Source organism: Chrysemys picta, chromosome 5 (genome assembly GCF_011386835.1).
Source record: "Chrysemys picta bellii isolate R12L10 chromosome 5, ASM1138683v2, whole genome shotgun sequence".
NCBI lineage: Eukaryota > Metazoa > Chordata > Testudines > Emydidae > Chrysemys > Chrysemys picta.
The window spans coordinates 120,259,716-120,283,091 of NC_088795.1; the positions used below are offsets into that span (position 1 = coordinate 120,259,716).

At 40.2% G+C, this 23,376-nt stretch overlaps 1 protein-coding gene across 4 annotated transcripts in view; it reads left to right on the forward strand.

Moving 5' to 3' along the window:
- SORCS2 (sortilin related VPS10 domain containing receptor 2) overlaps positions 1–23,376 on the forward strand; it is an 803,333-nt gene that overhangs the window by 763,427 nt on the left and 16,530 nt on the right. For all 4 annotated transcript variants that reach the window (XM_042855503.2, XM_042855502.2, XM_065597099.1 and 1 more), the window contains 9 exons: positions 328–448; positions 2,586–2,719; positions 3,729–3,857; positions 6,214–6,385; positions 10,156–10,342; positions 14,112–14,245; positions 16,423–16,546; positions 18,466–18,578; positions 20,420–20,545. In XM_042855503.2, the coding sequence (XP_042711437.2) occupies positions 328–448; positions 2,586–2,719; positions 3,729–3,857; positions 6,214–6,385; positions 10,156–10,342; positions 14,112–14,245; positions 16,423–16,546; positions 18,466–18,578; positions 20,420–20,545 (1,240 nt within the window). The remainder of the gene's footprint in view (positions 1–327; positions 449–2,585; positions 2,720–3,728; positions 3,858–6,213; positions 6,386–10,155; positions 10,343–14,111; positions 14,246–16,422; positions 16,547–18,465; positions 18,579–20,419; positions 20,546–23,376) is intronic.

Genomic DNA, 23,376 nt, shown 5'->3' on the forward strand with positions numbered 1-23,376 from the left:
AAATGTCAGGCCCTCATTAAAATCATGTATATTTCTACATCAATCCCAGAATAGTTTACTGGAAAAAATAGTTCTCTAATAAATTAGCAATACCGTTTCTTAGGGTTCAGTAGACAATTGACAGATGTTTTCCCCCCATAGAGATCTCCTGAAAATGTATATCAAAAGCAGGGGGAGGGGGTAAGCACAGATAAATTAAGAAACAGCACTTTTTTTCAGCAGAGGGCACTGTAAATAGTGGGGGAAAGTGAATAAAAATAATAATTAGAAATCTGTGAAGTATGATATTGCTTTTCCACAAGGTTTTTACTTTTGCTTTCTGTTCAGAGTCTTTGGACACATCAGTTATCGTTCAGACTGGGAGCTGGTGAAAGTAGACTTCAGACCATCTTTCCCTAGGGAGTGCACAGAAGATGACTATGAATCTTGGGACCTCACAGATCTACAGGTACTGGACACACAACGATCTTGTATTAATAATATGTAGCGCTTATGTAATGCTTTGATATTCATTGTACTGCATAAACATTCACTAATGAGTGTGGATTTCAGCACCCAGCTTTGACAACCCCAGAGTGATTTTCGGAAGGATGAAAATAGTCCATTGCAGTTTTTATCAGTGACTTCAGAATGGCTTAGTCATTGTACAGGAGATAGAGTTTGTGTTTCTTTTATTACCTAAACTGGGCTGGGGAAGGAGGAAATATACTTACTTGCCACAGTAATAGGTGGTCGTGATGGATTGTGAAAAGTTAGACACACACTGGAAATTACAACCCATCTCACTGATTGAAGCAATTTGAACATGCAGTTACATGTTCTTCCAACTTCTCAACCAGGCACTCTACTCTTATGTAAAGCACCAGAAGTAATTCCAGAATCTCAGTGGACTAATCATGTATTAGAGTCCAGTTGTTTTGGGCAATACAGTTCTGTACTAATACATTAATGCTATGTTTATCCCAGTATCCTGGCAAAATTTAATTTTTGGGAACTACATTCTCTGTAGTATTCCCTTTATAGTGTATTGTTTGTATAGACCACTTTGTGATCCTTTTGGATTAAATGAGATATATCCCTGTTAGTCATGATGCTCACTGTCATTGTTATTTTTACTCTCCTCCCTGTGAATTTATTCCCTTTTCTCTATCTGTGCCTCTTTCTCTACGTTTCTTCTTCATCTGCCATTCTGTATTATTTCAACCAAACTTTCCTTCAGCACTTACTCATTGGATACATTATCACTACTGCTATACTCCTCCTCACCTGGAGCATGCTAGGTGTACTTAGAATGTAACATAGCCCCTAGCCTTAACAAGAAAAGTACATTGAGACAGTGGAATTACACCTCTCCATGGAGTTTCAGAAACTGGAAGCTACTGAAATTATTTTAAAAATTGATGGAATATTTAAAAATATCCACTTACCAGTACGGTAAGCAGGGCCGGCGCTTCCACTAGGCAACCCTAGGCAGTCGCCTAGGGTGGCAGGATTTGGGGGGCGGCATTTTGCCGCCCTCAGCAGAAATTTGGTGGCGGGGGGTCCTTCCACTCTGGGTCTTCGGCGGAAATTCAGCGGTGGGTCCTTCACTCGCTCTGGGACCTGCCGCTGAAGTGCCCCGAAGACGCGGAGCGGAAGGACCCCCGTCGCCGAATGCTCAGAGGAGGAGCGCTGCCACCTAGGGCGGCAAAAACCCTGGTGCTGCTCCTGACAGTAAGTGTTTAAGTGACCATTCTCCAGGCAAAAGTACCTGAGCTGTGCATATAACTGCAGAATTAGGGCCACAATTACCCATACATTTTTAATGCATATCCTTAGACTTCTGCCTTTTAGAAAAAATATCTGGAGAAGATTACTCTGTTTTCCATATTTGTATTGTGAATGATTCAGATAGAGTGTTCAAACAAAAAGAAAAAAAAGCAGTTGTTATTCATTATAATGAATCATAAGCGTACAGTTGCAGAACTGTGCTACAGAAATAAATCACTGTCTTAAACCATTAATCACTATTGCTATTATTATTTATTTGTATTACAGTAGCACCTAAAGACCCAAGTGAGACCTGGGCTCCATTGTGCTAGGGAGCTGTACAAGCATAGAGTAAGAGACAGTCCCTGTCCTGAAGAGCTTAAAGTCTAAATAGTCAAGTATTAGTATCCCCATTTTACAGATGAGAAGCTGAGGCTCAGAGAGATTAACAAGATGTTCAAAAGTGCCAAGATTTGTTTTTGAGTACCCAACCTGAGACATCTTAAATAGGCTTGTTTTACAGAAAGTGTGGAGTAAATGCCATCTGAAAAACCAGGCCCCTTTAAGGTGTCTCACATCTGGCACCACAAATCCAGACACTCAAAATCACTAGGCACTTTTAAAAGTCTTGACCTAAATGCCTTGCCAGAGTTCACCCAGAAAGCCTGTAACAGACTCAGGAATTAAACCCAGATTTCCTGACCCCGAGTCCAGTGCTTCAGCCACAAGACAAGTCACAAGTGGGTGGACTTCATGACAGTACAATTTGGAACAAACACAGAAAAACAAAACTTCTCATAGCTTTGGTTTTTACATTCCTGTGCTTTAATGTTCAGGGTGATCGCTGCATCATGGGTCAGCAGAGAAGTTTTCGGAAGAGGAAGATTTCATCCTGGTGCATTAAAGGGAGGAGTTTCACATCTGCTCTCACATCCAAAATTTGCGAGTGTGCAAACTCTGATTTCTTATGGTGAGACTTTCTATGGATTTTCAGGGTTATCCTAAAGATGAAGTGTGTGAGAGTCTGGGATGTGTAAACCCCACTACTTTCCTAAGCTGAAAACAACAATAAAACGTCCCAGCAGGATCTGAATGAGAGGTTGTTTTCCCATCTGTTCCTTTTTAAAAGGCAAAATTACTTCAGTAATCCTATTACTGTTTATGTTGGTGGGTTTTGCAAGCAATTATATAGAATTTCATAGCGTGGCAGAGAAATGCAGAGCTACAGAAGATGAGTGCTGTGGAGTTTCTTTTGAAAAACAGAACCACAAAAGCATTGACATTTTTGAAGTAAGGTGTTTTGTTTTGTTTTTCCACCTGACTAGACAAGTCCTGATGTTTTACTCAGGCAAACTCCCATGGAACAAAATTTGAACGATGATCAGAGGATTTGACCTATTGTATTTAAAACAAATCCTCTCTAGTTCTGAGTGAAGTGGAGGAAAAGGGGTGGTAAAAGAACCCCTTTAAAAAAACGAAACTGCCAATAGAGAGAATTCTATGGAACTAGTTCACAAAACTTTTTGGACCCAATTCTGCCCTGAAATCACTGCCTTTGGAACAGGGCCGGCTCCAGCATTTCTGCCGCCCCAAGCAAAAAAAAAAAAAAAAAAAAAAAGAAGAAGCTGCGATCGCGATCGGCAGCGGCAATTGGGAAAAAAAAAAGCCGCGATTGGCGGCGGCAGTTCGGCAGCAGGTCCTTCGCTCCTAGAGGGAGTGGGGGACCTGCCGCCCCCGAATTGCCGCAGGTGCCGGCTCTCTCCCTTGGCTGCCCCAAGCACCTGCTTGTTAAGCTGGTGCCTGGAGCCGGCCCTGCTTTGGAATCACCCTGAGGGCAGAATTGGGCTCAGCATGTTGTGTGTTGGCTTGGTACAAGATAGTATTCAAAAATAGGTTCTCCCTCACTTCTATCCAACCACAGAAAACATATTTGCTAATAAAGAAGGGGCGCTAACAGATTAATTGGGTTTGTTTTGCAGTGATTATGGATTTGAACGTTCAGCACCTCTGAAATCAGAATCCAGCAAGTGCTTTGCTAACTTTTGGTTTAACCCAGAATCACCCCCTGAAGATTGCGTATTAGGGCAGGCCTATGTGAGCAGCACAGGGTAAGTATTTATTTGATACTTTTACCAGCATTCAAGGGGGAGAGCACTCCTGCAGAGGAGTACAATGTTGCCTTAGGGAAAAGTAATTAAATACTCTTTATAGTTAAATTGTTTACATCAAAATTGTCCATAGGTAGGTTTAGTGTGTAGGAGGGTTTCAGTGGGGGGAAGGGCTAGGACTTGCAGGAAGGGCCAGGGCTCTGTCAACTTGATTTTTTTTTAAATTGATAAAGCACCCTTTAAATGGTATGTCCTGATTTTTTAAAAAAGTGTCCTTTTAAAAAAAGGTTTTAAGGGTTCTGATCCTTGAAAGCAAAAGCATCAAACATACAAAATATGGCCAAACCCAAGCGCCCACAAATCTTGTCAAACTCCAAAAATCAGGAGATTTTGAGGGTTTTTTTCATTTCTTTTGTGGTATTTAAGCCTTTAGGGATGTGATGAGCTTTACAGTGACTAAAGGAGTGAAGGAGCATTACTGGGCCAAGAGGGCCCACCTCTCAGCAGGTGCAGAGCGTGTTCGAAATGGAGGAGCCACTCAAAAGGAGACTCTGACAGTCAGTCAGGGAGGGAGAGTGAAGGAGAGGCTAGCTGAAGGGAGGAAGCCATTTTGCAGCTTTTGAGGACAAAGCAATCCACTGGAGAGGGTCTGGACTTGTGGGTAAGACCCAACTGGGAGGATAGGGGTCTGACTCTTTTCCCTCCGTTGTCTCCCTGATGAGGGAGAATAACACTTGGACGAGAGCTGGGGAATGTTCGGTTGACTGACTGAGCTGCGGGGACTGACTGGGAACTCCCGTTGGGGGAAGTGGGCTGCGACCACACCCCAAACTAAAGAGAGATTGAAGAGGTAGGAAGCAGCCCATGAGAGGCAGCTCAGGTGCACCATGAGAAGGCAACTGAGGCATTTCACACCTCTCCCCCTGGGGCTCTGGGCTGGGACCAGTGGAGAGAGATGGCATGGGCCACCAACGTTTCCCTTCCCCTCAGCTCCCCAGTTGGTCCAGGAGAAACCTGGAGCACCAGGGAATTGATGGGCTGGCCTCAGAGTGAAATCCCACTACAAGGTGCAAGGAATGTCAAGCCACGGCCTGCCTGCTGGGGCTGCTGGCCTCTGAGTGAAACCTGCTACTGGGGTCACATTTTCCTGCTTTTCTTCACAATGATGAGAGTTAGAAACATACTTTTTTGAAAACATATGAAAGCTCAGATCCTCAGGTAATCACATGCTTCCAGGAGCTGGTGCTTTCAAGAAAGCAGCAAAAATCACTGTCAGCAACAATGCACAGTTTCCCATTCGTCTCCTGTGTGCACCCTTAATTGGTGTCTTTTCAGTTTCAGGGTTCCTGCTACTAATACTAGTAACCAATTTCTTGCAGAGCCTGAGCTAGAGCATGTGAATGTGCTCCCCACAGAGCAGCACATGAGGGGTGCAACTCGCCATGTAGAGAACAGTCCTCAAAGGCCCCAAATAAACAATCGGAAAAGAGAGAGAGAAATATTTTTCTTTCTGTTTATAACAATAGTAGCTACATATTTTTCGGATATGACTTTCAAGTTGACAGTGACCCTTTAATTTTAATCCTTTAATTTTATTTTGGAGTAATTTACCCTCTGATTCAAATAATTTACAGTTCTAGGAATAAGTATATATCCTCACTCAGCTTCTCGTGTCCTCAGGGGCAAAGAATTCTGCAGAGAATGGATTCTTTTCCTAATCCTCTGGGGAACTGAGAATCAAAGGAAAGCTTTACCGAACTGTAAACAATAGAGCACAGAACATACACTACAATGTGGTATGATGTCTATGCTGAGAATAAGTTGCAGCTGGCCATAACATCATCTTTCTCAGCTGCATAGATTGGGACCAAATGTTGAAATGTCATATCAGGCAAGAAAATCAGTTTGCTAGTATTTGCTTTATCTGTGAAAATCCGTTGTTGTTTTTTTGTTTTTTTGTTTTGTTTTAGGTAGTGAATGGCCGCTGTATTATAGCATGTTTGAACTCAGAAGAATGAAATGTCAATTGTGTTAAAAAGAATGGTTAAAAATAACAAACCTGAATAAAACTGATTCTTGCACAATTGCAGTATAATCCTGAGTGCTTCCTTGTTAACCCTCAAAGTGTTTTAAGAGCCACGCAGGCATAGAATAGTTCATCAGCACAGGAATTAGCTCCTCAGTAATGCAGAACCTGTTTGATCTGATTTCCATTTGATCTTTGGGACATTGACCAAACCCACTGAGAAGTCAATTACCATGTGGTAGCCATTGTTATACTGTCCTGCAGTGCCCCCAATGGCACCCACCTGTTATTCTCCAGTCCTGTCTGCTCACTGCTTATTGTTTTATGCAGGTACAGGAAAGTGGTGTCTAATGTATGTGAAGGTGGTGTTGACTTGCAGCAGAATCTAGCCCAGCATATGTGTCCACTGATTGCTCCCAAAAGCCTGCAGATCAGCATCAAAGGAGAGAGCCTAGCTGTTAAACCTGGAGAAGATGTCACCTTTATAGTCACACAAGAGCAGGTAATGAAGAACTTCAGCCTCTTAAAAATGTCAACGCTGGTTTAGAAGTTATTTTTAGGCAATCATTTCTCTCCTCTCTGGCCGGGTGAAGTATTCAGTGAACTACACAAATGACAACTCCATCTAAGAAACTGGGTTCATCCCTTCCACATCGTTTTTCTCCACTGTTCCTTAAAGATAGCAGCAACTTTGAAAATCTTTGCTTAAGTGAGTTAAGCGCCAGCTCCCTTGATCTGCTTTGAATATTCCAGTTTCAGTGTTAGAGCAGAGTCAAGTGAGATGTAAAGAAATTGTACTTAAAATCATGTGGAAAACAGAGTACAGACAACATTAATACAGATAAATGTTCAGCCTCAGTAAAGACATGGAGCCTGAAGTAAATTCATGCATTTCAGCAAGGCTGTTGATACAACCTGTGTCCCAGATTCATTCCTGCCCACAGATGGGGATTAGCCATCATGGCCCAGATTTTCAAAAGGGTACAGCACCCACAGTGTTACAGTGGAAGCTGCTAGTGGCAGATTTGAAAATCTGGACTTTATTTCAGTGCCTAAAATAGGAGCTCCTATCTCTTTTTTGACCATCTGGCTCCAATTGTGGGTACTGAGCATTTCAAAATCTGGCCCTGAGCTCTTTTGGTCTCACCTATTAAAAAAGTGAATCACATTTTCTTGGTAATCAGGTAAAACATAAAATAAAATCACCAGGTAGTAAAGGATAATGACATCTACTATGTATAGTCCTTATTGACAGGTTTCCCTGTGTTGCCTAAAAGAGGCAACATCTTAAAGGCATGACCAGACTATAACAGTCTGATCTGTAGGATGGAACAGTCTGATCTGTATGTCTGTGGTTCTTAACACTTACTCATTAAGTGACAGATTCTGCCATACTTTCTCAGGTTGAGTACTACTTTACTTTGACATTAATCCCATTGATTTCAAAGAGTCTGGAGGAAATTCATGCATTTCAGCAGGCCTGCATGGTACAACCATGGACACTGATTCATTCCAGCAGAAGCCAATGGGAATACTTGCAGAGTAAGTTAGTACTTAATATGTGGCAGAATCTGGCTCTAAGTAGTTATTGGCCTTACCTATGGTAAGGTCAGATATATCTCCATTTCTTTTCCTAATTCTCTGTCTGTCACCATTTCATTATTAGTAAAGAAACAGCACTTGACTATAATCTGAGAGCTCAGTGATTTATCATTTCTGTTAATTGTGATGGGGCATCTAAAAACATGATTTTTGCCAGAGTAGGAATTCTGAGGCTTGAATGTGTTTCTCTGTCAACCGGTAGAACACCTAGGACAGGCAAAGATGCTCAAAGGTCACAAATGGTATTCTCTCTCTCTATTAGTGATAGCTATGCATAATACTCTGAACTATAAGTCTCCTTTACAAGAAACCTAACAATTTGCTGCCCCCTATAGCTGAGAATCAATAAGTCCATAACATTAATTAGAAACAGAAAGGCAAGTTTTGCACAAGGGACCAATTAGGTCTTCTGACAATTAGTGAGCTTAAGGGATAGATCCACTAACACCAAAGAGATGTAGTATTATATCTGTCTGTCACACAGTATTAGTTTATTGCTGTATATGAATGCCTGTTCTTAGTTTCACAGGAGCAAGGGGCTTTGGCTCACACCTGTGTTTGTCTGGGTGATACATTACTGAGTTTATAAATAGTAATAATATTAATAACAAGAAGAAGAAAATAAGCTGTCCCAAGCTCTGCTCGCTCAGTCCACAAAATGCATGAATAAACAATGTCAAGAAAATCCACTATTCGCAGAAGAACTATGTAGATGTGTCCAGGTTCCATTGAATTTAGCTGTATTTTTCCTGTGTTCCTCTTTTGTTATTAGCTTCCTATTTTGTAGAATGAAATCGGTGCTTTGAAAACATCAAGATCCTTAAATAGTATTATAATAGGAAGGGCATTGTGAGAGCAAAACATTCATTAAAACTCAGATCTGATTCACAACATAAAACCTACCCCCTGGAGATAGTATGTAGGTGCTTTGCTAGCATAAGAAAGCAAACAAACAGTATTTGCACTTTAGTGTCACCTAAATGAATTGCACTTACAAGCACACAGCTGAGGAATCTCCTTTGCTTTAAACTTTAATATGGTATTGTCTCCTCCACTAAATTCCACCCATCTGTATCCAAAGTAAATGGTGATTTGAAGGAAATGTTCACAGCAAAGGCCATAAACTCCTTTTGTGGGTGATGCATTCTGGAGTTGAGGCATTTGAGAACTATGCAGGATCTTTACTGTGAGCATCCTCTCACCTTGTGAACATTTTTTCCTTTTATCTGACAAGACAGAAGAAAATTCATCCAAACAGCAGCACTTAAAAAAAATGTTTTCCTTTCCTTTGTAACGCAAAGATCTGAACGTTCTTGTCTGCTGTTGCCTCCTTTGATCTTCTGTTAACATCATGTTTTGGAATGAGGTTTTGAAGTATGACTTTCAGAGTGTGGCCTGTGTGGAAATGGAATAATGGAACTGAACATATAAAGATTTCAGGGTCATTTGAGAGGCGATAAACACGTGATTTTTGAATGCTGTGATTGGCTGGAATCCTTTTCTAGTCATATAATGATTGTAATGCACTGTCAGGTGACTGCCTTTCCTGGATGCAATCAGAACTGTTACAATGTGGGTCCGAGGCCATGTACTGCTAACAGCTAATGGAGAGTCTCCTTTAGCTCCAGTCATGTGGCTCTGTCCAGATGGGCGAATCTGAGTTCTATACTCACTGTCATGAATATCCATAGTGTGTAGCCTAGTGACAATATAAAGTCATAAACGGTTATGTTTTTTGTTTTAATGAAGTTGCACATTGAAGACAATCTTTATCATCCTAATACTTTAGGCCTGACTTTAGAAAGACAGTGTCATTTTCATGAGCACTCTGCAGAGCTACAATGAATAATAAATTATAGCAGATGGCTAAGGTGGTATAAATGCTATGCTAGCAATAGTAATACTGTACTAACTATACTATGCTAACCAGGGGCATCTCTATGTATTTTGCTGCCCCAAGCACAGCAGGCAGGCAGCTTTCGGCGACATGCCTGCAGGAGGTCCACCGGTCCCGTGCCTTCGGCGTACCCGCCGCCGAATTGCCGCCGAAGCCATGGGACTGGCAGACCTCCCAAAGGCATGCTGCCAAAGGCTCCTTGACTGCCGCCCCCACAGCGACTGGCAGGCCACCCCCCGTGGCTTGCCACCCCAGGCACGCGCTCGGTGCGCTGGTGCCTTGAGCCGCCCCTGATGCTAACGCTACACTACGCTAAGCACTAAGCTTAGTCAACTGGGTTTTCGCTAGCACAGTGGACAGGGCTTAAGAGTCCTAGATAAGGTCAAAGAATACTTATAAATTGGGATTGCTCTGCACAGTCATGTTGGTCATATCCAGAGGCATAGTCAGTGTAGCATAATGCAGTTACAACCTGTTGACTAATCTGGAATATTTTATCCTCATTAAACTAGATCTGTGTTACAGATAAGGGAATATTAATACACACACACACCACCACCACCACCACCACCACCACCACCACCACTTGTCCTAAGCTTTTTGAAGCAGGGATCGTCTTTCTGTTCTGTGATTGTATAACACTTAGAACAATGGGGCCTTGATCCATGGCTGGGGCTTCTAGGTACTACCACATACAAATAAGTAATAATAATGTGTCCTGTTTCTTTGAATCTTGGGTATTCAAAACATCTCTCATCTATTTCTTCTGCTAGGGAGATATTCTAAATACCAAGTACCAGGTGGACCTTGGAGATGGCTTTAAGGCAATATATGTGAACCTCACAATGACAGGGGAACCCATTCGGCACCGTTATGAGAACCCTGGGATTTACCGTGTCTCAGTCAGGGCGGAGAATGTTGCCGGGCATGATGAGGCAGTGGTGTTTGTTCAAGTTAATTGTAAGTTGTGCTGTTTTGTTTTTCTCTGGTTTCACTTTTGCAGCTTCACAACAACTTGATGATAGCTACGGGGCAGTGATTTCCAGAAGAAATTATGTTAAAGATATTATCACCAAAATACATTTCTTTGAATTTCCTCATGCAGTAGTGCACCTGCTGCACATGGTTAATGCGGATAATTGTAAATGTGGGAGGGTATTACTAAATCAAAGGGAGACTTGACTTTAAAGGGAAGCATGGTCTAGTGAAAAGCAACAGAGGGTCCTGTGGCACCTTTAAGACTAACAGAAAAAGGTGCCACAGGACCCTCTGTTGCTTTTTACAAATTCAGACTAACACAGCTACCCCTCTATTACATGGTCTAGTGATTAGATAGCTGGAGCATCTAAGACAGGAATAGGGGTATCTGAGTTCTAATCCCAGCTTTGACAATAATTTCCTCTATGGTTTCAGGTACCATTTTCAATCTTGGGTGGTTAAATTTAGGCACCTAAATACATATTCAGATACCTAAGTGACCTGATTTTCAAAGGTGTGGAGACGATGTCTTCTCTTCCCTGATTTTCAGAAGTCTCAGATCAGTGGGAGCAGTAGGTGCTCCTTACTTCTGAAAATCAGATCATTAGTTAAGGTGCCTGAATCTAGATTTAGTTGCCTAATTTTAGCTACCCAAGTTTCAAATGTTGGCTTCAGTGTATATTGACTTAACTGCATATTGCAGTGAGAATGTGCAGTATCACATGAAATAGACCATTTATTTTTCTTTTAATTAAAACCAAAATAAAAACCATCAACTAGAATTCAAAGAAAAGAAACAGCAGTGCACCAGGAACAGCATGCTCCATCAGAGGTTTAATGTACCTCAGTCAATTCATAATTGAAATAAAGCAGGCAGCTCACCACTGGAACTGCATTTTCCTCCCCTTTCAGAACTCATAAGAGCTGTTGCTTCTCCTGTTCTTAGATAGGTCAAATAGAAACCTAGAAACAAATCATATCGTCAAAAAAGGCAGGTTACTCCTCTTGTGTTCTCCAAGTACTAGCTTCAGGCTTTGGGGAGTGGGATGGATGGCCTCCATCATGAATCCTGGAACCAAATAGAAAGCAGTAAACATTGGAGCCTCTGCAGAGATTGGAACTTTTAGTGCAAGTCGATAGAAAATGGACAGTGGCTCCAGCTACCCATATTTCCCTTCTGTTAACCAGAGTCTTTGAGATGCAGCATTGCCTAGTAATTAATGCAAATGACGGGGAGTAAAGAGATCTGGGTTCTATTCCTTCCTCTGCCCTGACTGGCTGTCTGATCAGTTAGGGCCCTATCTTGCATCCATACAGATTAATTGCAAAATTCCCACTAAAAGCAAAGGGAGCAGGATTAGGCCCTTAAACTCATTGCCTCAGTTTCATTATCTATTTTTTTAAAAATTGAGGTAGTAACCTTTCCTTACCACGTAGTGTTCTCAGGTTTAATTCAGTATTTGTCAGGTGCTTAGATGCCAAGCTGATAGATTTGATAAACAGAGGCAGGGAAGGAGAGTGGGTGAGTGTGGTCTGTAGAAGCAATATATGCCTGCTGTGATAGGTGAGTAACTTTCCTTTCTCCATTGAGAATTGCCCCACTCTTGGGAGACCGACGAGCAGTAAGAACCCCTGAAGGAGGGCTGAAGGATTGCCTTCCCAAAATGTCCCTCTGATTTGGCTCCTATATCGGGAGATGAGTGATGAGTGAAGGATGTAAATGAAGTTTCATGTGGTGGATTTACAAATGGCATAGGGGGAGGTATTTCTCAAGCGTAAAATGAATGCTATATCTAATCTGGTATTGGAACACTAATTTGATTAGGATTGAGTACAAAGGCTGATCCACTAGGATAATCTCTAAACTGATTTTGAGTCCCATCCCCCCTCGTATCTCGCTCCTTATTCCCATTGGACTTTTACCCAGTGCCACAAACAATCTTGGAGTTTTATGAAAGTATTTTGTCTTGTCCAGGGTCAATAGATACTTTACATCTGATTTATACAGTCCTGGTAAATTGTGAGGTTTGAGGAAGATGGCCAGGACTAATTAAAATGGAATTTGGAAATTCTGGAGTAATTTAGGTTGTGGGCTCAGAAACACCTTATTCCGTGGAATATCATGAAAGTAGAATAAGCCATAAACACCAATATCTCAAAATTCTTTTTACCTGATGTAACAGTTAGGAGGAATGCAGTTTGGAGGGACAGAGGGCAAAAGCAGAGTTCATGAAACTTGTCAATACTAAACTCAAACCCCATGAATAGGAAAAATCCCAAATTGCAGGACAGATATGCACCAGATCTTTAAAGAAACGTTTCATAGTAGGATGTACCAAAATTATGGTTCTCTGATCCAGAGGATAAGAAGCTGCAGCTGGTACCAGGGGCTAGAGCAAGGCTCAGTTCTTTGAAAAAGCAAATACTTGGACCAGAGTAAAGGGAATTGTGGAACATAGGCATACCCACAGTGAGTGTGAATTGGATGTGAACGGGCAATGATGTCATTAGTGCAAAGAGGGTACGGAAAGGCTCAGAGTGATGTCTGGATTGAGGCTAACGGCTCTGAATGACAAAGAGATGTTTAGAGCAGTGGTCTCCAAACTTTTTTGATTGCGCACCCCGACCAGTAAAAAAATTTTGAGCACGCACCCACTGCCGCGCCAGCTCTACCATTTTTGCCAAAGCAAAAAAAAAAAAAAGCCACTCAGACTCCCGCCCAAACTGACGAAGCAACTCTTCCTGCCACACACCCCCAAGGGTCTTCTTGCACATCCCCTGGGGTGCACGCACCCCACTTTGGAGACCACTGGTTTAGAGTACAGAGAGAAATGATAGGATGGATTCATTATATATAATAACTTAATTGATGTTTGTAAAGCACTTTGGGTTTCTGAAATGGAAGGTGCAATATAAGTAAAAAAATAAGTGTTAAACGCCTCCAAGCTTTGAGTGCTTTTCTGAAACAAATATAACTCATGCCTCCTATAAAGATTTTCTTTCAATAATATTATTTTAGTAAACATTTTTATGGTCCAAAATACAATGAGACTAGTGAGACCCCAATACAGAAATTTTAAAGTGATGCAGTTTTTATACACTGCCTGCAAAGTATAGCCTCACTAGGTAAAACTTCAGAAAGGAACAAATTTACTCTAAGAGCACGTGTTTAATATACAGAAGTTATACATTTAAATTTGCAAATCAATTAGCTTCTAATAGACAGCTTTTTAAAGTATGTATTTATTGGATATTTTGCTGAATATTAGCCTGACTAAAAAAAAACAGCGAGGAGTCCAGTGGTAGCCTGACTGCTGATACTTTGTAATGAAAATGAACAGTCAGCATCATTCTTCTCAGATTTTGCCTTAAAAATATCAGAGGCCTGGTAGAATTTCCATCAATTTTATCTTTGATTACTTTCCTTTTCCGTCTTTTTTTTTAAACTGTTGCTAAATTTACTTATGATCTTCTATGTTAGACGTGCACAAGAAAGACTCATGCAGGTGCACCAATAAATCACATTGCTCTGGATTTTTATTTGTGACCTCCTTCGTTTAATTAAAATGTCCAGAACATACCTTCAGCTCTTTTCATTGATGCATGCAGAAAACAGGGAGGGAGAAAAATAAATTCAGGACCTTGTTCTGTGCAGGTGAGACTGCTGCAGAATGCTGAACAAGAGAAAAACCAGAGGCATTCAATAAATTGATGGATTCTTGATTAATGGCCTTTTTGGAACTCTATTCAGCTCCACTGCAGGCTTTACATCTAGAAGTGGTTCCAGTCATTGGGAGAAACCAGGAGGTGAATTTGACAGCCATCGTATTGCCCAAGAACCCTAACTTGACAGTCTTCTACTGGTGGATAGGAAACAATCTTCAGGTACACACGAGATTTCATTGGAGATTTTTTTTCAGCCTCTCTTCAATAAGGATTATGTCTAATGCCTATTCCTTTCAGGAAAATACTCTCCTGGTATACATGACATTTTGCAGAATACCTTCTATTTCAAACAGTCTGTTAAACCATCTATTAGATGTTATTTAAACCCCATTAAGTGATCATGAACTTTCTCTATTGTTCCTTTCCCATTATTGCTATTTTTGTTATTCATTTTTTATTGATTTTCATAAACAAACAAAAATACAAAAATATAAATGACTTGTGGTTTGTATATGTTACAAAGTTCCACACATTTCACAGGATAGCCAATAGAATTGTGCAATTTAAACAGCTTTATAGTTTGTCAAAGTTGAAAAATCAGACAATAGCCCAGACATAAGATGTTAGGGTGGTGGTAACTATAATAATAATAAGACACAAAGAAATAGGCAGGAAAGGGAAGGAGGAGACCTCAGGTATAACAGAAGTCTGGCATTATTTGAGCCATCTCAGAATTCTTTATCCAAAAGTATCAGAAAAAGGGTCCAATTTTTTTGAATTCATATTATTGTTCTCTACGTCAGTAGGCTGTTCTTTCTTTCGCTGCTTACTCAGACAGGTTCAAATACCAGTGCTCTATTTTGGGCATAAACTTACTCCTCCATTTTTGTAAAATTACACATTTGATAATCATTGCAGCCTTCAAGAACCAAAGGCTTGGTGGTGGAGTTAAATCCAGCGTAGTAGGTACATAACCTAAGGTATAATTCTCACCTGAGGATTGGTTGCTGAAATCAAGCACCATTTTCAATCTTGTGTCCACCTGACCATTGGACAGTCCCATAACATATGCATCAGGTTTCCTTTTTCTTTATTAGTGTCAACAAACTTCAGAGGACAAGGGCCTCCTCTTCCACAACCTCTGTGGTGTCCATTATTGCTATTTATGTGTAAATGGAAATTTCTCATTTAGAATCGGGCTACTTCTCCAGACCATTTCCTTTAGTGGAGTCACAGTTATGTTGCAATTCTCCACCTTTAAGGAAACTGTGATGTAATGCATTTGGGATTATGGCATCAGTGAATTATGAGAGCTTCTATTTATGTGATCATTAGCATAGATGGGAATTGAAATACTGCACAGAAATATATATTTCTGACTAAGTCTGTTTCTGTGATGTTATATTCTTTACAGTTTGTTATAGAGGGATGAAGTTAAGTCTAAAAAGGCGAAGACAAAAAAGGTGCTCATACACTATAATTATGGTCATAGATGGGTAGATAGGTTAGATACATGGATCATAAAACATTAAAAATCTAAATATTTCTACTGGGACAGGATTATTCTCTTCTGTTCATTTGGGCTAATTATCTTTTAAAATAATTATTTTTAAATGTCTGAGCGCAATGTAGTGCTCATAAGAGAGAGACTAAGATTACTGCTTGAGGGAGGAATAGTTCAGACAAGCACCATACACCAGTACATTATTCTAGTCTTGGGTCTTTCTTGAGCCCGGAATGCAGATCAAGTGATATTGTGTGGTGGATCTGTGATGTGCACAAATATGGACTAAGCACCTAATTCTGCAAGGTACAGAGCACCTCAGGTCCTTTTGACATCTTTGGGAATTGCAGAAGTGCAATAGTGCACCTGTATGGATCGGGCACTAAAATCAGGCCACAAAATTAATTTAATTGTAACTGATGATAGAATCTGAACTCAGGTGTGTAGAGGGGAAAGACCTATGCACTGAGGGCCTGACCCAGAGTCCAGTGATGTCAATGGGAGTCTTTATAGTCATTTCAGTGGGCTTTGGATCAAACCCTAATAGTCTCTCAATTATATTAGGAAGAGGATTTGCTCAGTCTTTAAAAATGTGTGTCCCTTAACTTTGTAATTCCAAAGTCAAACATTAGATTTTGAACACTGTTTAAGTATATTTTATATGCATTTTCTGAATGAAGGATTATTTTAGTTTTCAAGTATCCAACATAGGGCAAGCATACCTGGTGGTAGAGAATTGGAATTCGCTGACTTGGCTAACCATTGATTAAAATCACAGAAAAAAATCAATTTATTATTTGATCCTTCCAATATATTTCAATCACTAGTCCTTCACACACATTTCTTCCGTAATTCTTCCTAACATTTTTTTTTAATTTTCCTTCTTTTTTAGCCACTTCTCACTTTGGACAGTTTTTTGGTGACAAGATTTGCTGAGACAGGTGAGGTGAGAGTTACAGTGCAGGCCTCCTGTGGGAACTCCATGCTGCAGGATTCCAAGATTGTCCGAGTTTTTGGTGAGATAATTTTACTCCCTCGTATTCTTTTGTCCATTGCATGTACTTGTATGTACTTTACAATTGCCCTTAGAGACCAGATCCTATTGTGAAATTTTATCCAATGCCATGTTAAACTTCTAAACTCAATACACTAATCTGATCTGTAATGAAACTCCATTGAAATGAACAGAGAGAGGCTAAGGAAGAATTTGACCTGTATCCCTTCTAGAAAATGCTACCATGTTATTCCAAAGCACTACAGATAACAGTTGTCTTAAAGCAGCATTTTGGGCCATAACTGTAGAATACTATAGAACTTATATGTTTTTATAATATTTTTAGTCATTCTGTTGATCTTACTACAGAAAGAATAATGTGAGGGGAGAGAAGTTCAGTAGGGCACATACTTTTATTGTAAAAAACTTGAAAGAATTTGCCTGTTGTGATAACGCCTTTTTGCTTAATGATTTGGGCATTTCTCGAGGAGTTTGGATTAGAAAGAGCTGCTGAAAAATGTTAAATTACCCTTTTGCTAACGTGCTGCATTGTATCACAGTGTATTTTGCTGTGCCGTGTAATGTGCTGACGAGGCCTGTTGTACCATGAAAAATGTAAGAAGGAAGAGGAAATATTTAAACTTGTATATCTGCTGTCAAATCTGGGTATCAGGGATATCTAATAAGTCTTACTTTGCTAAGGTTTGCAAATATGGAGAGCTAAAAGCTTCATATATCCTGGGGACACACAGAATGATACTTAGCTATTGTCCTAATATTCCAAACAGACTTTTTGCTTGTAATATGCTTTTTTAATATAACATAATGGTAAACACCAAGATTCAAGCTAAATAGAGCATTTGTAAACCTCTTGCCCTCTAACAAATGGATTTTATGAATGCCTGTGATACCATTTATAAATCCATCAGCTTTTTAGAAAGCTTTAAAAATATAACCCCATTAGCATGGCTTGTAAGCCTATCATGCTTCTTACTTTTCATTACTGCAGCTGCTGTTAATATTGGCAAATCCTGAGTCAAAGACCAACGGGGCATTGGGGTTGAGGAAAATAAAGACACCCTTAGAAAAAATAAATATAAAAATATGATTCTGTCTAAACTGCCCAAGAGATCACGTTTGGATCATTCATGCATTCCAAAGGATCTCTTTCTCTGCTTTGCATTAGGTTCTTCAGGTATGCTTCCAAGGAGCCTGTAGGGAGAAAGGAAAGAATACAGAGTCCTGTTTACTAAGAAACTGTCAATTTCTAGTATTTCAGTTATTTTTGGATTATATTCATAGAAATGTTGGGAGTGTAGCTTATTTATTCTTTTAAACAATGCAGTAGTTAGCCATTGCCATATCATTTCTGTTCATATTTTCACAGCTAGATTATAGAAAACATAAAGAAGTATTCGTTTTGCATGAAAAAAGGAAAATGCAGTGGGCAAGAACCAGATGTTTATGATTCAGTAAGAATCAAGTCCATAGAATCATGCCTATTTAAAAACAAAAGAAACCACAGCTTTATGTGTGCTGTAATATCTTAATGAAAAATTACTGAAAAGATAATTATCAGTGGAGTATATGAAACTTGACTTAATGTTTTCCATGTTGCCTTTGATTGGTGGCTAGAAATATTTAGACATAAGATGCTGGGAAAGTGGGGAAAATACAAAATCTAGTATTGGTCCATGCTACTTAGATTGTAAACTCCTTGGGGCAGGAAGTGTCTTTTATTCTGTTTTTGTACAGCACCTAGCACAATGGGGTCCTGGCCTGCAAATGAGTCTTGTAAGAGCTTCTAAAAATACAAAGAATAATAATAATAATTAATAATAATGCTAACAAAGCTTTTTTCCAGAGTTATTATTTTCTACAAAACTGTTTTTCCCCAGTTCTCTTTGAATTGTTCAAAAATGTTTCTTTTCCTGTTTCCAGATCATTTTCAAGTTCTTTCTCTAAAGTTTACTAAACATCTGGACATGTACAACCCCAACATACCAGAGTGGAGGGAAGACATAGGCCTGGTAGTAACACGACTTCTTGCAAAGGTGCTCTCTCAGTTTGCTCATAAACTGCTCCTTCTCCAGTCATAAAGTTGAAGGTTAAGTTAATGCCTTCCCATTTAAAAAAAACGAGGCAGGGCAGAACAATAAAACTATCCCCATGAGCGACATTTAGAAGCAGTTTGAGACCAGTGTCACTTGTGTATACAGGCCATAGATTACATTATTGCAATACTGTCAATTTATTTCCAACACAGCCTAATTGGGAATTAACAATAAATACTCCTCTCAAGGATTTTGGGGCCAGGTGGAAATATTAACAAATAGTTTGACTTTGTGAAAAAAGTGTAACATGAATGTGATGTAGTTAGGGGTTACACAAAGGGTACTATAATATACAACATTTAGTCTTTGATTGTTTTTTTTTTTAAATAATAATTTACAGCTTTGCATGTGTAACTCTGAAAATTACAGAAAAGATGTAAGGAATTAATTTGCTGCAGCCACTTTATGTAGATTGGAGGTACGGACAAGACTTAGATTCAGATTCAGTGCTTAATTTGTGCTAGAGCTTACTAGGGCTGAGTCCCAGACCTCTAGGCTTGGCAGTTCATAGCCCCAGTACCTCTGGGCTTGCCGCATCAGTTATGAACACAAAAAAATTGCTTGAGTCTCGGCACCTACTTGCTTGAGCCCTGGCACCTCTTTCATTACAAATTAAGCACTGCTCACATTTGAACTCTGAATTGTCCTGTAGATTACTTAAGTCAAGCTTCACATAACAGCATTGTAACATGAATAAAGAGTAATGCCATTAAGGTAGGGAGCACTTGAGCAATAATATTCAGGTGCACACACTGCCAGAGATAAGCGCATATTGAATTCTGTCGAGGAGCGTATCAATAGGTATTTACCCAGAGGTAAATATTTATAGAAATAGTTATCACCAAGGAAACACAGAGCCATATTGTCAAAGGGCCCCCAGTGAAGTCAGTGAACTTACTCTGGATTTGCACCAGTATAAACCAGATCAGGATTCTGACATTCTATTTTACACCTGTTTCACCCCAGTTTATAACCCCAACACCTACTAAATGCCAAATAGAGTGAGTTCCATTAATCACACATATCAACTTCTACCCATTTCATAATGTACATCTGCCTGATGGGTGTCTTCCCTCCTTCCCTTCTCCCCCACCCCCCACCCCACCAATCAAATTGGCTCACATCTTAACTTTTAATAAATCATATACAAGAAGTTAGATACAATTATATGGATTTTCAGATACTTTTTAACCTAAGGACTATGAGATTTGACCAGTGTTTTTCATTAAAATCTCACAACAGCCTTCCTATATATATCACTCAACACAAGAATTTGTGATGAATGGTAACATTTTCAAAAGTGATGATATCATTTAGAAGCCTAAGTTCTACTGAATTTCAACGAGACTTAGGCTCCTAAGTGTCTAAGTCACTTTTGAAAATGGAGCTTGTACTTCTAAGACACTTAGGTGCTTTTTGAAAATTTTATCTTGGAAGATTACATGCTCACTGCACAGTTGTGGTAAACCTGCAAACCACTTAGGCTTCAGTTCACTTTCCCATGACATCCATTAGAGCTCTTTGATATGTGTGATAACACTTCTAATTTTCAAAGAGCTTTTCAAATCTCTGCTAATTAATGTAAGGTTATGTGCAGCTTTCTAGCTTCCAGTGACTTCCGTAGAATTCTCTCTACATATTAAAAATCTTAACACCAAAGACCAGATCCAGAAAACCATATGTGAAAGTAGCTATATATTTTATTAATTTTTTTGTATAATACTGACAGTATAAAGTTAGCGTACAGGCCTGTAAATCTGTGCATGTCTTTGTCTCTGCAGGAAACTAATATCCCTGAAGAAACACTGGTGACAGTGGTGAAACCTGGTCTGCCCACAACTGCTGATTTGCTCGTGCTGCTTCCAGCAGACCAGCCAAAGCGGAAGAGAAGTATAACTAGTGACAAGGTAACCAGAACAATCTGTGTCTGATTAGGGCCAAATCTTCATCCCATTGAAATCAGTGACAATACTCCTACTGGCTTCATTGCTGGGCCTTACACACCTAAATGTCATCCACCCTACTTCTTGGCATGACCTACGTAAGGGCTAGCAGCAATTGCGGTCCTTGTCTTTAGTAGAGTGCAGTGCCTGCTCCTTCCCTGTGCACCCTGGGATGGAATCTACCCAAAGGCAACAGGAAGAGAGCAGGCCATGGTCTTGCCTCCTCCTCTAGTCCAGCCCATAATGTGGGGTGGCATGTAGTGGGGAATATGCTGCAGTCCCTGAATTCCTCTCCAAGCTCCTCCAGGGACAGAGTGTCTCTATACCAGCTTGTTCTCTGAGCTGTGTCCATTTGCACAATCCAACCCCAAATGGTATCAAAATATTTTTCAGGGATGGCTAATATTTGTCTGTTGTTACATCAGCAACTAAAGTGATAACATATTGGTCTATAATGATCCAGTAGATTAAAAGTCTCTAATCAGGAGTACAAGCCACTGTGGAAGCCACTTATTTAGAACATTAACATTTTTGATTAGAGGAGAGGAATCCTCCTCACTGACTTCAGAAATACATTAGACCTCAGATCCTACTGACTCAAGACTTTAGGATTTGGCCTATTACATGAAGAGCAGGTGGTTTCTGCCCTAATGGTCAGGAAGCTTATTCGGGTACTGAGGCAACAGGAGCAAAGAGTTTAAATGCAACAGGATAAAGCTCAAATATGAGATTTCCCCCATCTCCCATGTCCAAGCGAAATCTGCTCAGTGGGAAGGGGTTCTAGTTCAGTAGAAAATCAAAATTTGTCCACTGGCCCTACCTCTAATTTATAATTTATGACATTATGTCTTTTTTTCCATAAAATGAATGTCTCAGCTCTGCACCAGTTTTGAGTTTCAAGCATTATCAGTTAAAAGGAGTTATCATTTAAGAAATCATTAGTTTTAAAGAGACTAGTTCAGGAGGGCAATATGTTACAAATAAGAAGGTTCAAAGAATAGGCCACAATATCCATCTAGCCAGAGTGTGTCTACTGGTAGGCAGGCCCAAGGTCCCTGGCAGCATGGTAAAAGACCTCGTTCATGGAATTGCCTAAAGAGGCGAATCTTAAAGTATTTTGATGTGGCTTCTGAGTATTCGAGCAGGAGACTTTAAACTTAACTGTTAACTTTCAGAATTGGGTAAATTAAGATTGAGAATGGTCCTAATGCAAGAAAAACATCCTTAGTCTCCCCCTGTCATCTGAATGTGAAGTTCTGGAAGACTGAAGTCACAATTAATTTCCAGAAGCACTGTATTTTAATAGATATTTCAGAAAGCCCTATGCCAATTGTGGTTTGCAGCCAGGTGGGTGTCATCACTTGAAACTCTTAACTTCTTTGCTCCTTTTAAGGAATGAGATGCTGATTTATAATGAAAGTCTATCTTTCTGTTCCAAGTTTATGTGGAATGGACTTCTTCAGTAGTTAAAAGCAACAGATTAAGGCAGACCTGTTTGTTTGCTTTTTTAAAAAAACGACCTAAATTTATTCAGATTAGCTGCCTTCAAATCTCAGCTATTATTAGTGGTCTGCTTCCAGGCAGCTTCAAGAATATCATCAGTTGCATTCAATGCTGCCTCAGTGTTTACATGGTCAGATCTGAACCACCCTTCCAGATATTCCAAGAGGAAAGACATGAAGGGCTACACTGAGCTGCTAATGATTTGGAGAAATTCCTAATATCAGGACTGGAGAGAAATGAAAGGAATGTAGTATTGCGCAATTTGTATGATAAAGGTCTCCATCTGAGAGCTAACATATGGCTATTGGAGCTAATGGTGCACCAAAGGGATGCCAAAGTCAGGATCGAAAAGATATATCTGGGAGAAGCTATATATTCTTCATCATACTTATATGTTGCTGACAGAGTCTAGTTAGCATTCAGCTGGGGGTGGGGCATACAAAAGGGCATACAGATATAACACCTCCATGGACACTGGAGGGAGTGTGTTCCCTGGTAACCTTTTCTCCACAATGGGAAGAGGTGCAGCATGCAGCTTCCCCACCACAGCCCTTCAGCTACTTACTGGTGTACAGTAACTCCTCACTTAACATTGTAGTTATGTTCCTGAAAAATGTGACTTTAAGCAAAACGAGGTTAAGCGAATCCAATTTCCCCATAAGAATTAATGTAAATGAGGGGGTTAGGTTCCAGGGAAATTTTTTTCACCAGACAAAAGATTATATTATATATATATATACACACACACAGAGTATAAGTTTTAAACAAACAATTTAATACTGGTACACAGTGATGATGATTGTGAAGCTTGGTTGAGGTGGAGGAGTCAGAAGGTGGGATATTTCCCAGGGAATGCCTTACTGCTAAATGATGAACTAGCAATTGGCTGAGTCCTCAAGGGTTAACTCTCACACTCTACAAGGCAGCAGGAATGGAGGGAGGGGAGACAGCATTGCAGACAGAGACACACACCGTGTGTTAGAGAAAGAGATGTGCATTTCCCCTTTAAGTATGCTGACCCTACTCTTAAGTACACTGCCTTGTTAATTAGATCAGCTTGCTGAGACCGGAGCTGCTGCCAGCAAGCTCCCTCCATCCTGAGCCCTGTCGTGTGTCCCCCCCTGCTCTATGGAAGATGGGGTAAGTGGGGTGCAGGAGCAGGGGGAGGGGAACACCCTGACAGCCCCGCTCTTCCTCCCCCCCGCACAGCAAGCAGGAGTCTCGGGGAGCAGCTCCAAGGCAGAGGGCAGGAGCAGCACATGGCAGTGGGGGGAGGGAAAGCTGAACTGCCA